At 41.5% G+C, this 13800-nt stretch overlaps 5 protein-coding genes across 5 annotated transcripts; 4 read left to right on the top strand and 1 right to left on the bottom strand.

The window, feature by feature from the left end:
* Positions 1-42: 42 nt before the first annotated feature.
* On the top strand, positions 43-928 carry BATDEDRAFT_85058 (uncharacterized protein; the record flags this gene model as incomplete). Its single annotated transcript, XM_006676345.1, has 5 exons — positions 43-162; positions 226-384; positions 445-571; positions 647-749; positions 811-928. 5 exons carry the CDS (start codon positions 43-45, stop codon positions 926-928), a joined length of 627 nt encoding a protein of 208 aa, XP_006676408.1.
* A 2000-nt stretch (positions 929-2928) lies between these two features.
* Positions 2929-4051, top strand: BATDEDRAFT_18625 (uncharacterized protein; the record flags this gene model as incomplete). Its single annotated transcript, XM_006675130.1, has 2 exons — positions 2929-3774; positions 3837-4051. 2 exons carry the CDS (start codon positions 2929-2931, stop codon positions 3894-3896), a joined length of 906 nt encoding a protein of 301 aa, XP_006675193.1. The 3' UTR covers positions 3897-4051.
* A 120-nt stretch (positions 4052-4171) lies between these two features.
* On the top strand, positions 4172-6434 carry BATDEDRAFT_22288 (uncharacterized protein; the record flags this gene model as incomplete). Its single annotated transcript, XM_006675457.1, has 8 exons — positions 4172-4308; positions 4544-4857; positions 4951-5001; positions 5130-5254; positions 5330-5419; positions 5511-5552; positions 5619-5677; positions 5768-6434. 8 exons carry the CDS (start codon positions 4172-4174, stop codon positions 6432-6434), a joined length of 1485 nt encoding a protein of 494 aa, XP_006675520.1.
* Positions 6435-7056: 622 nt separating this feature from the next.
* Positions 7057-8815, top strand: BATDEDRAFT_36532 (uncharacterized protein). The gene is made up of 5 exons (XM_006675831.1): positions 7057-7126; positions 7385-7498; positions 7689-7740; positions 7824-7996; positions 8085-8815. Exons 2-5 carry the CDS (start codon positions 7412-7414, stop codon positions 8568-8570), a joined length of 798 nt encoding a protein of 265 aa, XP_006675894.1. The 5' UTR covers positions 7057-7126; positions 7385-7411; the 3' UTR covers positions 8571-8815.
* Positions 8816-9038: 223 nt separating this feature from the next.
* On the bottom strand, positions 9039-10187 carry BATDEDRAFT_8528 (uncharacterized protein; the record flags this gene model as incomplete). The annotated part of the gene is made up of 1 exon (XM_006674956.1): positions 9039-10187. A coding segment is annotated over one exon (1149 nt), but the record flags the coding sequence as incomplete, so codon positions are not given.
* Between the last annotated feature and the right edge of the window lie 3613 nt (positions 10188-13800).

Below are 13800 nucleotides of genomic sequence, written 5' to 3'. Positions count from 1 at the left end.
ATCTACAAAATGTGGAAATAAAACTCACTCCATCAGCAAAACATGACCATCAAGCTCTATTCTTACTGGCGCAGTAGTGCTAGTTGGCGCATCCGCATTGTCTTGAACGTCAAGGGAATCTCCTTTGAAACAGTGGCCGTCAATCTGCTCAAGGGTGAACAGGTTCGTTTATTGCCAAGTATATCAATCTGCAGACTTGTTAGTCTGACAATCTCTGTTTAATAGAAAGAAGAGAAATATCTAGCCATCAATCCAACTGCTCTGGTTCCCACCTTGGATATTGATGGTGAGCTCTTTATGAATTCTCCTGCCATTATGGAGCTGCTTGAAGATCTTCATCCAGATCATCCACTACTACCCAAAGACCCCCTTGCTCGTGCAAAGGTAAATAAATATTGTATTGCTATCAATGAATATGCCCTAGAGTAATCTGACCATGATCAGGTTCGTGGAGTCATGAGCATCATCTGCTGTGACATTCATCCAGTTCAAAACCTGCGTGTGATTCGATATGCTGGTGATGCTCACAAGGATACCTGGGCCAAGCATTTTATTACTACTGGTTTCCAAGGTATAGTATATATGGATCTGTTTAAAGTCTGCATTTCAACCATGATCTAAATGTATTATGTTGAGCAACGCTTAGGTCTTGAGTCAGTTCTTAAAAAGACGGCTGGAAAGTACTGCTTTGGTGATGAGATCACTCTTGCTGATGCATGTCTAGTGCCTCAAGTGTTCAATGCCAAAAGGTATGTGGAGATCAACGATGCAATGTATTCCGGTCTAGACTCTAAATTTTAAACTATGTAGATGGGGAGTCGATATGACCCAATTCCCAACCATTGCTGGGATTGACGAGCGTCTTGCTGAACTGGAAGCCTTTAAAAAGGCTGCACCCAATGCCCAGCCCGATGCAGTTATTGAATAAATACTCGGCGACCATTTGATTCTTTCCAAAATGATTGTCAAATAAGGGATGCGAGGAAACCACATTTGTCAATAACAACCACTTGAATGTTTTTGGTATCTAGACTGATGGCTCGCTAGATGAGCAAGTCGTTTGGTAACTGGATAGTGACGTGCTGCAGTCTGTCATCAACTGTAGTATGCGCCACCACCACCAGACTGACACCAGAACGCACTGATGGACAATTATAAGACAGATTGCTGATGGGTGGCAGAGATGATTCCTATACAAATAGCTGAATATTGAAAAGGAAACCATCGCTTCCCAGTCTTTTTAAATCGACGCTCCGTATTTATAGTGACAATTACGCTTCTCGCTTAATAACTACCACAGCTAGTCGCTGTGCTTTGTCTGTCCTCTGCTGTCAAATTGATATTTTCTGAATAGACCGCTCCTGTCACTACATCATTAATCTAGCCCCGCTTTACTCACTATTCGACCAACCATGCCCATAGACAAGTATGTTTGATGTATGGCTTATGTTGCACTTACCCACTCGGATACTTGGTTACGCACTATCTCTCTAGCCTCTCTACTTTCCTTTACCCATCGACTTTTTAAAGTCACCAATTGCCCTTTCTGTTTTTCAACAGCCATGTTAACCAGACACTCTGCTGCAAGGGTCTTGCCATTTCTATCCAATTGCTCTTATAGGATGTATGCTTTTGCTGAATGCCAGTTTATTTCTATTTAAACTAACATCCTGGTTATGCTTGACGAATAGATGGCTCAAGAAAGGATTTAAACGATCCGGAAAAAAACCTTCTCCCATCACTTCAGATGTTGCTACTACAAGTCGCGCTACTGGTTCGAGTGAATGCGCTTTAGATACTAGCCACTCTGATGATACGAATTCAGATGTTAATACTACATTGGACTTGGATGAACAACCTCCTCCTAGCGCTACTGACTCTGCATTCGCCGTTGACGAGCCCGATCACATTGGTATGTTTTTGTTTGGATGTATTGTTTATAGCGTAGTGATGCATAAATCGTATCGTTGGCGAATTGACTAGGGTTACATTCACAGCTGTATCCACGTAAAATGTAACATTCTATGTATTTATCCTGCATGGACTGCCTTCATTTTGCTTTGAAATAGACAATGATTAATACTCATTGTGCTTTCCTACTAGAAATTGACTGCTTTTCGATAGATATTCCCAACTCTTCAAGCACAACATTCGTTGTGTAATGCTCACAACTATAGTTTGAACCTATCCTTTTCCACTTTCGGCATAGTTGTACAGTGTACGATCACCAAATTTGGAACTGGGTTTATACATTGTAATCCAGAGATTGTGTTTGGCTGTTTTGTTGTTGTCAAACTCCACTTTGTTGTGTTGTAAGCTTGGATACGTTCGCGCTTTAGTTCAAGAAACAAAGATTGTATGTCGTAGGAATGCAATTGTTGCTTTTATCCAATCGTCAGGGAAAAAACCAGCGAATTCTGCCAGTTTATATGGCACAATGCTGACCAGTAAATTGATGCCAATTATTCCATGAGTCGGGTGGTTTATTATGCACTCCACACCCTTGTTTAGTGCTGAATTTTACGTGGATATAGCTGCAACTACATGATATAGCTTGACACCACCTTCAATTCAATGACTACATGATGTACCATTACTTTGGTATCTTGTACTGAAGTCGTTTGCTAACTATTTCCTTCACTTGCTTGACTTGTATTCAAATCTGCAACTTGGATTGGCCCCCGTTTTCCGTAATTCAAACATACAATTCGCACTATAGACTTTATCTCTAAACTTCCCGTGGAGCTTGCTGTTGGTATCATGAAGCATGTAACTGATATAAGAGCCGCATCCCTTGCTTGCAAAAAATGGAATCTTGTTGCCAACGACAATGAAGTCTGGCAGGCACAATACATTTCCCGCTTTGGTCTTAGCAAAACACAACGCAAAAAGTATTATATCGCTAGAGACTGGAAAGCATTATACCAAATGCAAGTTCGCTTGCTAAATAACTGGGCATCTGGCACTCTCGAACCACACGGAATAACAGGCCACACCGATTCTGTCTATTGCATACAGTATGATTCAGAAAAGCTTGTTACGGGCTCACGAGACCGTACCATTTGCTTTTGGGACATTCATACTCGTAAATGCTACAGAACATTAACTGGCCACACTGGATCTGTCTTGTGCTTATATTATGACGACGATATCCTTGTGTCTGGATCTTCTGACACCACATTAATTGTATGGGACATAAAAACTGGCGAGATTAGACATAGGATGGTTGGACACACTCAAGCGGTATTGGATTTGAGATTTGAGGGCAATACACTGTATACGTGTTCTAAAGATAACACGATTAGAGTATGGACTATATCCACTGGCGAGCTTGCTCTTACTTTGGAAGGCCATCATGCAGCTGTTAATGCTATTCATATTCACAAAAACCGATTGGTTTCCGCTTCAGGAGACTGTCTTGTAAAAATGTGGGACCTCAACACTGGAGTATGCCTTCGCGACTTTAGTGGCCATACCCGTGGTCTTGCATGTGTTCAGTTTGATGGTAAAATAATTGCATCTGGATCCAACGACAAGAGCATCAAGATTTGGGATTCCGAAACTGGAGAGTGTCTGCGCACTCTGGTTGGCCACGAAGACTTGGTACGAACACTATGTTTTGACACCAAGCATCTTGTCTCTGGTGGATATGATCAGTCCATCAAGGTATGGAATATGAAGACTGGTGACCTTATGCTAGATCTGAAAGATGCGCACACCAGCTGGGTATTCCACGTGCAGCTTGACCCTTCCAAGATTGTTAGTGCTAGTCAGGTGTGTTTAAACTCCTTTTTTTGAATTCTGGATGATGACATACTCACATGCTTTGTTTATAGGACCGGAAGGTTATGATCTGGGACTTTAGTAATGGCGAGGATGTAAACGATATACTTTAGGCGGCAAATACCCGAATCAGCAGGGGTATGAAGCTTAGCAGTTTGATTATTCTTTAAACAATTGCATTGATAATAATAACAACGTTGCCATTATGGTTCGTTATAAAATTAAAACAAGCACGCGATTGATAGAATCGTATGCCATTTCAATAATTTACAAGATTACTCTAAGCTATTTTTATTATTGTAATGACTGAATGGGCCCGTCAAAAAAGATAAATAGTGGTTGCTCTGAGCATTTTTTCAAACTATTCTGGCTTGGTTAGAAAGAAATCATGCATATTAGTGTTATAGCAAAAGTGGTTGGCAGTATTGCTCTTGCATCTCATGGCGTTGTGGCGGTCAGCTCTACAGATTACACGCAGGTTATGCCGATAGCACTGACTCGATCTTTTGAAGGATGGGGGACATCGTGAGTTGATTGATATATTCTGTTTTGATGGCTGATGTCGTATTCTATAATATCTGAAGAGTATGAATCACTGGCCCGCTATATGGTAGACCCAAACGCGTGCATATATTAACTGATGATTATGGTCTTGCAGCCTAATCAAACTTGGTATTTAGCTATTACAGTTTTATACTAGACTCACAATCAACTACTTTAATTTAGTTTGGCATAGCTAATCACTTTCCAATGAAAATAGGCTAGGTTGGTGGGCCCAGTTTGCAGGTCGTCTTTCAACCTGTAAGCATCAGGCGCTTATGGATCTGATATTTTCTCGTACAAAATATCCCAGTCTCGGTCTCAATATTATTCGTTACAATATTGGTGGGTCTCCACCCACAGCTGCTGATGGCACTACACCAGCCGATCCACTTCTTACGCAGCACAAGGGGGTTGCAGCCTTTCAAACTTCTCCCAATGTCTGGAACTGGAATGCAGATATGTCTCAACGCCGAATCGCTATTCAGGCGCAGCAAATGGGTGTAAATATTGTTGAAGCCTTTTCCAACTCTCGTAAGTAATATGACTATACACTACGCGGGGGTTGAGTGTAAATGGCTCATGGCATGTCATTTGATTTTTAACCTGTATTGATGTGGCAATTAGCTCCTTGGTGGATGACGATTTCTGGAACATCGCGAGGAAACTACAATGGAGGTGATAATTTGGCATCTGCCAATTTTAACAACTTTGCCAGTTGAGTTTTGCATTCAATTGCTGCTTTGATTTATTGGATTGTCTGTATTTTAAACAATACTGATTGTACTTGTGTTTCAATCAATCAGAATATCTTGCGATTGTGGTCAAGACGCTTCGTGATAAAGATGGAATCAATATTACTTCAATTGAGCCATTTAATGAGCCCAATGTGATGTGGTGGCAAGCCTCGAGAACTAATTCTCAACAAGAAGTAAGACTTGCACGCACATACACTGAATAGTATCATTTTAAACTGATACCTCAATGTAATTGAATTTATGGATAGGGCTGCACGTATTTACCTCGTACGCAAGCCTCTTTTATCCCAATACTAAGGTCTGCCATAGACAGCAGTGGACTCACTGGAAAGGTTGGGGTATGTATACAATTGTTGAATAAAACAACTGGTGCAAGATTTTGATAAATTCAAACTGAATCTAATGCATGATTGCGAACCATACCAACAGCTCACTACTGCGGATGAGTACGCTTACAACTGGTCGCTTTTTGTAAGTTTTTTTTAAATATCAAGATTGCATACGCGACGGGAGTTGAATATTAACTGAATAGTGTAGAATTTAAATGGAGGAACCGGATATGGAGAGAGCGCCAAGGCAAACGTACATGGATATGGGTATGCCAAAATCATGGTGGATAGTCTAACTATACTCTGACTTTGCTATAAAGCTCGTGGTTAAAAATATTTATGTTTCTATATTTTCAGATACTCGACTGACCAATCATGGAGTCTTACTCGACAACAATGGCGGGCGGCAGTTCCGAAAAGTGTGACTCGCACTTGGATGTCGGAATGTGGAGGTTTCGGACAGACTTCGAGTGGTATTATTGGCATGGCTAGCAACATTATCCTTGACATCAACATTGCCCGTGTTAATGCTTGGGTATTTTGGCAAGTTTTAGATGACAATCCCGATTGGACCTTGGTGCTTCCACGAGCTACATGTCCTAAATGCGGTGGTCTTGATCCGAATACTTTTGATCCAGTTCCTAGTAATGGCTTTTATGGCTTTATGCAATTCAGCAATCATATCCGTCCAGGCAGTGTGATTCTTTCCTCGTCCCGCTCAAGCGATCTTGATCCCTGCATAATATGTGTTGTTGTGTCTTGGAATCCCGCCAAATCTGTTCTCACGATTGTTGCTGTTAATTCTGATCCCGCTATCAACTACATGCACACATTTGATTTATCAAAATTAGCTGGCGTGTCTAGCAATACACCCATGCTGGCGTATCGTACAGCTGTTGGTCAAAACGAGCTGCATAAACAAGTGGCGAATCCAGTTGGAACAAGCAAAGGGACGTTTAGTTATTCTCTTCCATCCATGAGTATCACTACGTTCCTGCTGAGCGGCGTTACAGTGAAATTATAGCTTGTTTTATTGTTTAAATAATGGTATATTTTGTTAAATAAATTGGACTGTTTTGTTATTGAAGCTAATTATGGATTCGTTTTGAATAAGCCGAGTTAGTCTATGATTTGTAAATGCAATGTATTCTCAACCATTTAATGATGCGCCATTGAATTGGTGAGATCGTTGTTTAATGGTAGGCTTTTATTGACACTATTCAAATGTCTGGACTGCAATGTATGAATTTAGTCATCGTACAACGTATAGCCACAAACAAAAGCAAAAGTGTAGTTTAAACACGACAGCTCAAACCATAGATTGTGTGCTTCATGGTTAGTGTTCAAGACTGGTCAAGACTTTCTAAACAATATCATGCATGATTTCCAAATGCACATCATATTCTGGACAATATTCCATTTACAAAGCAACCGGCTTATTAGATACGGTTGACTTCCATCTGGTCAAACCCTGTCTTGAAGGCTCAGCCAGCCCTAACCTAAGCAATGTTGTCATGCGCAGCAAAGGGATTTCAAGTGATTTTACATTGATCATCAGCTCAAAGCCCACGTAACCTTTGACTTCTTACCCACATAGTAGTAATACCCAGCCAATTTGCTAAACATTCAATGTCGTCGCTTCAATCCGTGAGGTTCACCTGTTGTGGATGTGCTGACCTACGGACTGCCACTGCATTCATCAACTGCATTAACTTGGTAATATCAACCCACATGCTTTGTGTATAGCTTGCTCATTGTGTCTGATTGAAAACACTGGACGTCAATGGAAACCAGACTATTCATGATCAACACTGCCAGTGCATTAATGCTCTGACTTGACTGCGAAATCTTGCTAACAGTTGTCATTTACCATCAACTTCAAACTGCTAAAATCCACTTTTGAATTGCATGATTCAATCACATTGAATATTATGGCCGCTCGCTACTCCGCAATCCATTCTCATGTGTATCTAGTTTACGACCCTTTTATCACTGCAGGCAATGTCCCTGTTGCTACCATTCAACTTTTTTATACTCAACAACCTTATTGTTCTCGTTTCGCTCTTGGGTCTATGGGCAGCATACACTGTAAGTCTGGTTTCTACTGTATTACATGTGATGTCTGGGGTTTGCAGACAGCCGTGCATACTAGGAATCGATACTGTTCGATTTTTGCACTTGCTTTGTTTTCTAGCTTTTATTGCTTTATTGCGGCCTTTCACTATGTTTGCAGCATTTTAATCGCTTACTTCAATTTAATGGAATGTATTGTTTTTAGAACGAAGCTCGGTGGGCAATCCCTTTTTCATGTCTGTTTTTCGGCATCACTGGTAAGGAATTGTCGTGTCGCTTTAAACTGATGCCTTTTTAAACGTTGAACCAATTTACTCATTCAACTATGGATACATTGTAGTTACACGGATCGGATTTGGAATCAAGAGTGTCATTGGATCGTTTGCTCACAAACAGTCCAGTATTAATCAATGCATCTCCATAAACCCACAGATGCTAGAGGCCTGTGAAAACTCAGTAACACACCAGTTAAAACTAACGACCTTGTTCGTGGTGCTATTTTCACTCACTTGTGTAAGTTTGATTTGGAAAATGCTTCAACGATCTGCCTTGGTGATTTTAATCCCATGTATTGGTACGGATACCCTTTCAATTTGATTAGGTTTATTGTATCTATATCGAGTTTTTATACGCATATATGTTGTGGAAAAATCCAGTACTGTCGGGCGTACAGTCACCACAACTATTTAGACAAATGCAACCTCAACCAGCACCCGTATACGAAATGGACTCTGTCTTTGATCCTGTTCCCGTTTACACTCCACCTTACGAAGTACCCAAAGCAAATGGATCTACGCATAACAATGCCAATGGGCAAGGACCACTACCTTTATCTACTTGCGCTGATAATGCAGCAGATCATTCGGCTGTATCAGATTTAAATGCATCATCATCATTGACTTCTTCAGTACCAATAGACGCTTTGAAAACTCCTTCACATGTGGTCGAGGTAAATGAAATGAGCACAGCTACCCAGTCGCCACCTTACTTGCATCAAGAACCACATGTGATTGCTTTACAACAGAATGAACCCATTAGAGCATATCCGTTGAATCACACTACTGACAGTCATTCAGGAAAACCTTGAGCCATGCATTCTATCATGACACCGCCTTTGGACCTTTTAAAATCCGTAATTGGCGAATCCATCTTGTTCTTAATTATATGGACTACGTTTGATGTTTTCAAAATGAATATATCCTGCTTTTTGATAAGGGTAATGGCTTCATTTATCAAACGCCCATTTAAACTCATATTTATGTAGAGTGAAATACTGTCTCGAATGACAATCTATTCCAAAATAAAGAATCGTGAATATTGTGCTCATTCAAGAATCCATCAGTTTTAGTAGGAATGCAAGGGTTGCTTCCATGTTGATTATCAAAAGACAATCCGAGTTTAAACAATGTCCAGTAAAGTCGGCTGGTTATTATACCGATACCTTCAATGGTTTCATTTATGTGAATACGACTGTAATTTATTAAAAAGTAAAGCCTTCCAAAAAAAAAGGTAAAATAGTTGCGATTCAATCAAGTTTTCAATTTGATTGAATGGCTCATGTGTGATGTAGTGTTACCGATTCAAAATTTCTAAACGGATTGGCATCGCTTTGCGACAAGACATAGTCAATCAAATTTTCCTTGTTCAAATCAAAACTCTTGCTTTCCCTAATGGTTCTAAATAATTTGGGATCCATCGGATCACGGGTAGATGGAACAATGGGCGGAGTAAGGTTGCGCAACAATGCCCATTTGACAGGTTTGAAAAACGAGTGAGCCTTGACATCTGCTGCGCCAGCACGAGATCCAAGTCGCTTGAGCTCGTCCTTGACCAAGAGTTTACGAATCAGACTTTTACACGGAAAAGAAATATGATTAAGTGGATGCTCGGGAAAAAGAACGTCCATGTGAAGAACATTGCTAAACGTAATATGACGATTGGGGCCTTTAAAAGGAGTAGTGCCATACAACATCTCGTATATCAAAATACCCAGCGTCCACCAGTCAACATTGCTTGTGTGACCATTGGCACGAATCACCTCTGGTGCAATGTATTCTTCGGTGCCAACAAATGAGTTGGTTCTAAATGATCCTGTACAGGATTTGGTGTCAACAACTGTGTTGCCAGCATTTGATAAGCCAAATGGAGTAGAAGTCGATCGCACAATGTTGGGAGTACCAGTGGATCTAGAAGGTTTAGACAAATCAAAATCAGCCAGCATGATGTGGCCAGTATGGTGTAGTAGAATATTCTCTGGTTTCAAATCTCTATAGATGTAGCCCATTAGATGCAAAAATTCCAACGCACAAATGACTTCAGCGGCATAGAAGCGAGCGTCAGATTCAGACAGACATTTTCCAGGACGACTCTGCAAAGCCCTAAAAAACTCGCCTCCAGAGCAGTATTCAGTGACAAAGTACAAATGATCGTCGCTCTGGAACGAGTGATAGAGAGTGACAATAAAGGGGTGATTGGCAGTGGCTAGAATCTCTTGCTCGGCAAGAACCCGGCGAATTTTTTGTCGTTTGATCATTTCCTTTTTAGAAAGCACCTTCATGGCATATAGACTATTATCGTCCTTTTTCTGAACCAAATACACTCTGCCCACATCGCCCTTTCCAATCAAACGAATTTTGTTAAAATCATGGGGAGATACCTCTGCAGCTGATAAACGAATCGAGTTTGAGGAATAGCTGGTTTTGTATTTGGTGGATCCTGAAGAATGGCCCGATAGTGATCTATTATGAGGAGAGTTGGACGCAGAGGAAACTCCAGAGTTGGAGCTTGAGCCCACTACACCGTTGGTAGAAGAAGTGGAAATAACAGTGGCCGTCTTGAAAAGACTGACATCGGACAGAGAAGTTTCGTTTGAAGGGCCACGAATAGAAGATAGCGGTATAGATGGAGATGAAGAGCAAGCATTGTGAAGCGCAATAGCGGTATCTCGCTTAGGAGATGTTCGAGCAGCAGTCTGGACCGACTCGTGCTTGTCTTTGGAGGGTGCGGCTGGTGGTTGCTGTCTGAGATTGCCAAAGTGAATGTGGTGCTGGTGAATATTATCGTATCCAGGCTGCTGTTTATGTCCAAACCGTTGAAACAGCTGTGACTGAGTGCGACGAATTAGCTTACTACTGATTCCTTTGACACTGCGACCTTGTGAGAATGATGCAGTGTTGTTATTAGCTGATGATCCAAGCGATGGAGTAGAAGATGCCACTGCTGTAGATGCTTTATAAAACGTCCGTCCATTCGCACCGTTTTCTTTGGAATCTTTTTTAAACAGAAACGCGGATATCTTTGCAAACGATGCTGTGTTGCGTAGGGTCTTTTTGAACATACCATGAGCTGGTGTAGCTTCATTGGTATGTTTAGGTTCTTGATCAGTTGTCGAGGACTCAATTAAATTCACTGGTAGAGTGGATACAAGTGAAGCAGCTGGACCAGTGTCGTGTTGGAAACTCTCGTTATGCGATACAGGAGAGATGGATGAAGGACTGGTAGCACCAGTGTGACCAAAGAGTGTCGATACACCAGTTCTTAATCGCTTCAAAACTGCGCTACGCTTACTGCTACTATGAGATGAAAACAACGATTCGTTATGTGACTCGGACTGGGATGCTCCACGCGCCGATTCAAAGTCGGATGCAAAAGGTAGTGAAAGACTTGCTGGTGCACCGTTGGAAGTGTGTGATGATGGAGTTGAAAGCATCAATAGATGCATACTGGCGGAATTGGTCGAGGTAGATCCTTGTTGGTATGGATGCATGTATTGATGAGTAGTCGACTCGTCAACATTTCCTACAAGTGACGATGCTTCACCCACATCACTGCCATTCCCTATACCATCCGAATGGATATTGTAAAAAGAACTGGTATCCTTATTGTGCTGTAAAGAATAAGCGCACTGAGATGGAGCTGATAATAAGCCTTCTCCAGTAAGCAATGGTGACCGATACGCTGTTTTGGAAAGAGCATCGGTTGAAGTAGATGATACGCTATTAATCATAGGAGCGGCCACCACAATGGGTGTAATAGTACCTGCAGATGCAGGCAAGGGAATATTGGATGGGTGTAATGGCTCTGTAGATTCAGTACCAAGAGGATATGCCACTGAGGCTCGAGTTTCTGTACAATCTTTTACAGTCTCCATATCTTCCAACGAGGTCTGACTGGGAATATGCAACGAAGGAACTGGTGGGGTTGGATATGATGCTGGATCTTGTAAATCCAAAGTGTCCTGACTATCCTGTGCCGCCATCTGTTTAGACTCTGCTAATGTATGAAATAGTTGCTCTGATTCCAATTGATGTTGATCATTCAAGTCGGTGCTGTTGTATTGAGCCAATTGTGACCACGGCGCTCCTGTACCATTTTGTTTTGGATTAGACTGACCCAATGCAATCGGATTGTCAAATAGTGTTGATGAGGAGTGAGCTGATTTTAGTCCAAATGCACTTAGCGAATGCATTGGTCGAACAGCTGTGATATTGTCATCACTTGAAGTTGATGTATTAGTAGTATTGATGGATGCAGTATCAGCTGTCATTCTTCTTGCGACTGCAGTACTAGATATAAGGCGAGGAAGTGGTGCATCTGCATTGGATCTGAGTATTGGAGTAGTAGATGAATCGGCATGCAATGAAGATAGCATCGACGTGGGATGGTCTGCATGCGTACAGTACGGATCAATGGACAGCACCATTCCCTCGTGTATACCGTTAAAAGTCTTGGTAGGAATTGATGGTTCCAATGTTGCAGGAGCAGAAGGATCTTGCAAGTGGGAACCTATCGCTGCAGTGGTATGAGAAGCAAGGAAGGATTGATCCATGCAGTTTTTGGGTTGTTTTGATAAAGGGGCAGTCAAAGAGCAATGGCCAATGCTGTTGTCCAAAGGCTGCATCAGGACGGAGGGAGTTGGCTCAAAACCTGAATTCATAGCAACACCAATAATATTGCCGAGCACAGGGCGTGGTTGAGGGCCACTTGTACGGCTGATTACAGTTTCATTATCACAATCAATGTTAATCGTTGCAGGTTCATTGATATTCAATGTGCATGCTGTTGTTGATTCAGTCAGGAGATTCAATGCCTTCGTAGACTGGCAATCACCATTATCAATGACTGCAACATCAGTCGCTTGGCTGAGGGGTGTTTGCATGCATGCAGGGTTAAACAGCGTATCAGTCGAATCAGATTTCTTTGCCAATATAGTTGAAATAGACTCTGTCAACTCAATAGTAGATTCAGTAGTGTTCAGAGATGATATTGGTTGGTCATCGCTTGTGTTGGTCATTGCAGTAGATGGTTTGGCAGTTCCATTGAGTAGTTTTTCCCCATTCAAGCCTCTATGTGTTGCTACTGTATGGGCCACGGATGGTTTAACAGCAGAAACAGTACTGCATTTGGATTGAAATGATGGTTCATGAAATTCTCGAGCTGATTGATCCGTTAGTTTAGACCCATTGACATCCGGTGAGTGTTGTAGCTCAAGTAGTTTTTGCTCATGACGAAGTTCCTTTTGTTGCTGACGCTTCTTTTTCTGGCGTAGTCGTTTTTTCTGTGACGCAGTTAATGGTGCTGCAGGAATAGTAGAGGTAGCAGCCTTGAGTTCAGACTGCATTAGGCTGAATACTGGCTTACTATTTCTAAAAAGATTGTATTCGAGCGAGTGTGATATAGTTGGTGCTGAATGGATTCCAATAAAATTATAATGTCGAGAATCAGGCAAACCCATAATTTATTGTCCTACGCACACGGGTCAGCCCGTTTCAAATTATTTGGCCTCAACTTTGGGCTTGTTGACTGAACATGCATCTCCATCACACTCATGAATTCATTCTTTCTAGCCCATGCTTTGTGCAAGACATTCTAACGCTTCATCAGCAAAGTCTATACTAACCATGTTCTTTTAAACTGCAACTTTCTAGCACCTGTCATGTTGGTCACTTCTCGTGACAAAGTTCGCCACTCTCATGTTGATGTTGCATTGTTGAGCAACCAACTCTTGAACATTTGAATAGCAAGCCTTGGATCGCACACCAAAAAATCTGATTCTTGCTTAGATCTCTAAACCGCCAGTGGTTTATGCGGTGACATGGGTCACGCTGCAGAGTTGTGTTGGATCAATCCTGCCATGATAAACTTTCTAAAGCATCGTATTGAGCAAGGTGTAGGGTGAAATACTTTTCATCAGCAGTCTCATTGAATAAGCATTTTTCAAATGTGCTTTCAACATCTTTGATAGTATGTCTACGTTGTTTGTATTTTATTCCCATGCCCATGCCCATCTCCATTTAACCAGACAAACTCGATGCATC

The sequence above is a fragment of the Batrachochytrium dendrobatidis genome, assembly GCF_000203795.2.
Source record: "Batrachochytrium dendrobatidis JAM81 unplaced genomic scaffold BATDEscaffold_1, whole genome shotgun sequence".
NCBI classification, from domain to species: Eukaryota; Fungi; Chytridiomycota; class Chytridiomycetes; order Rhizophydiales; genus Batrachochytrium; species Batrachochytrium dendrobatidis.
This window is presented reverse-complemented; position numbering and strand designations above follow the sequence as displayed.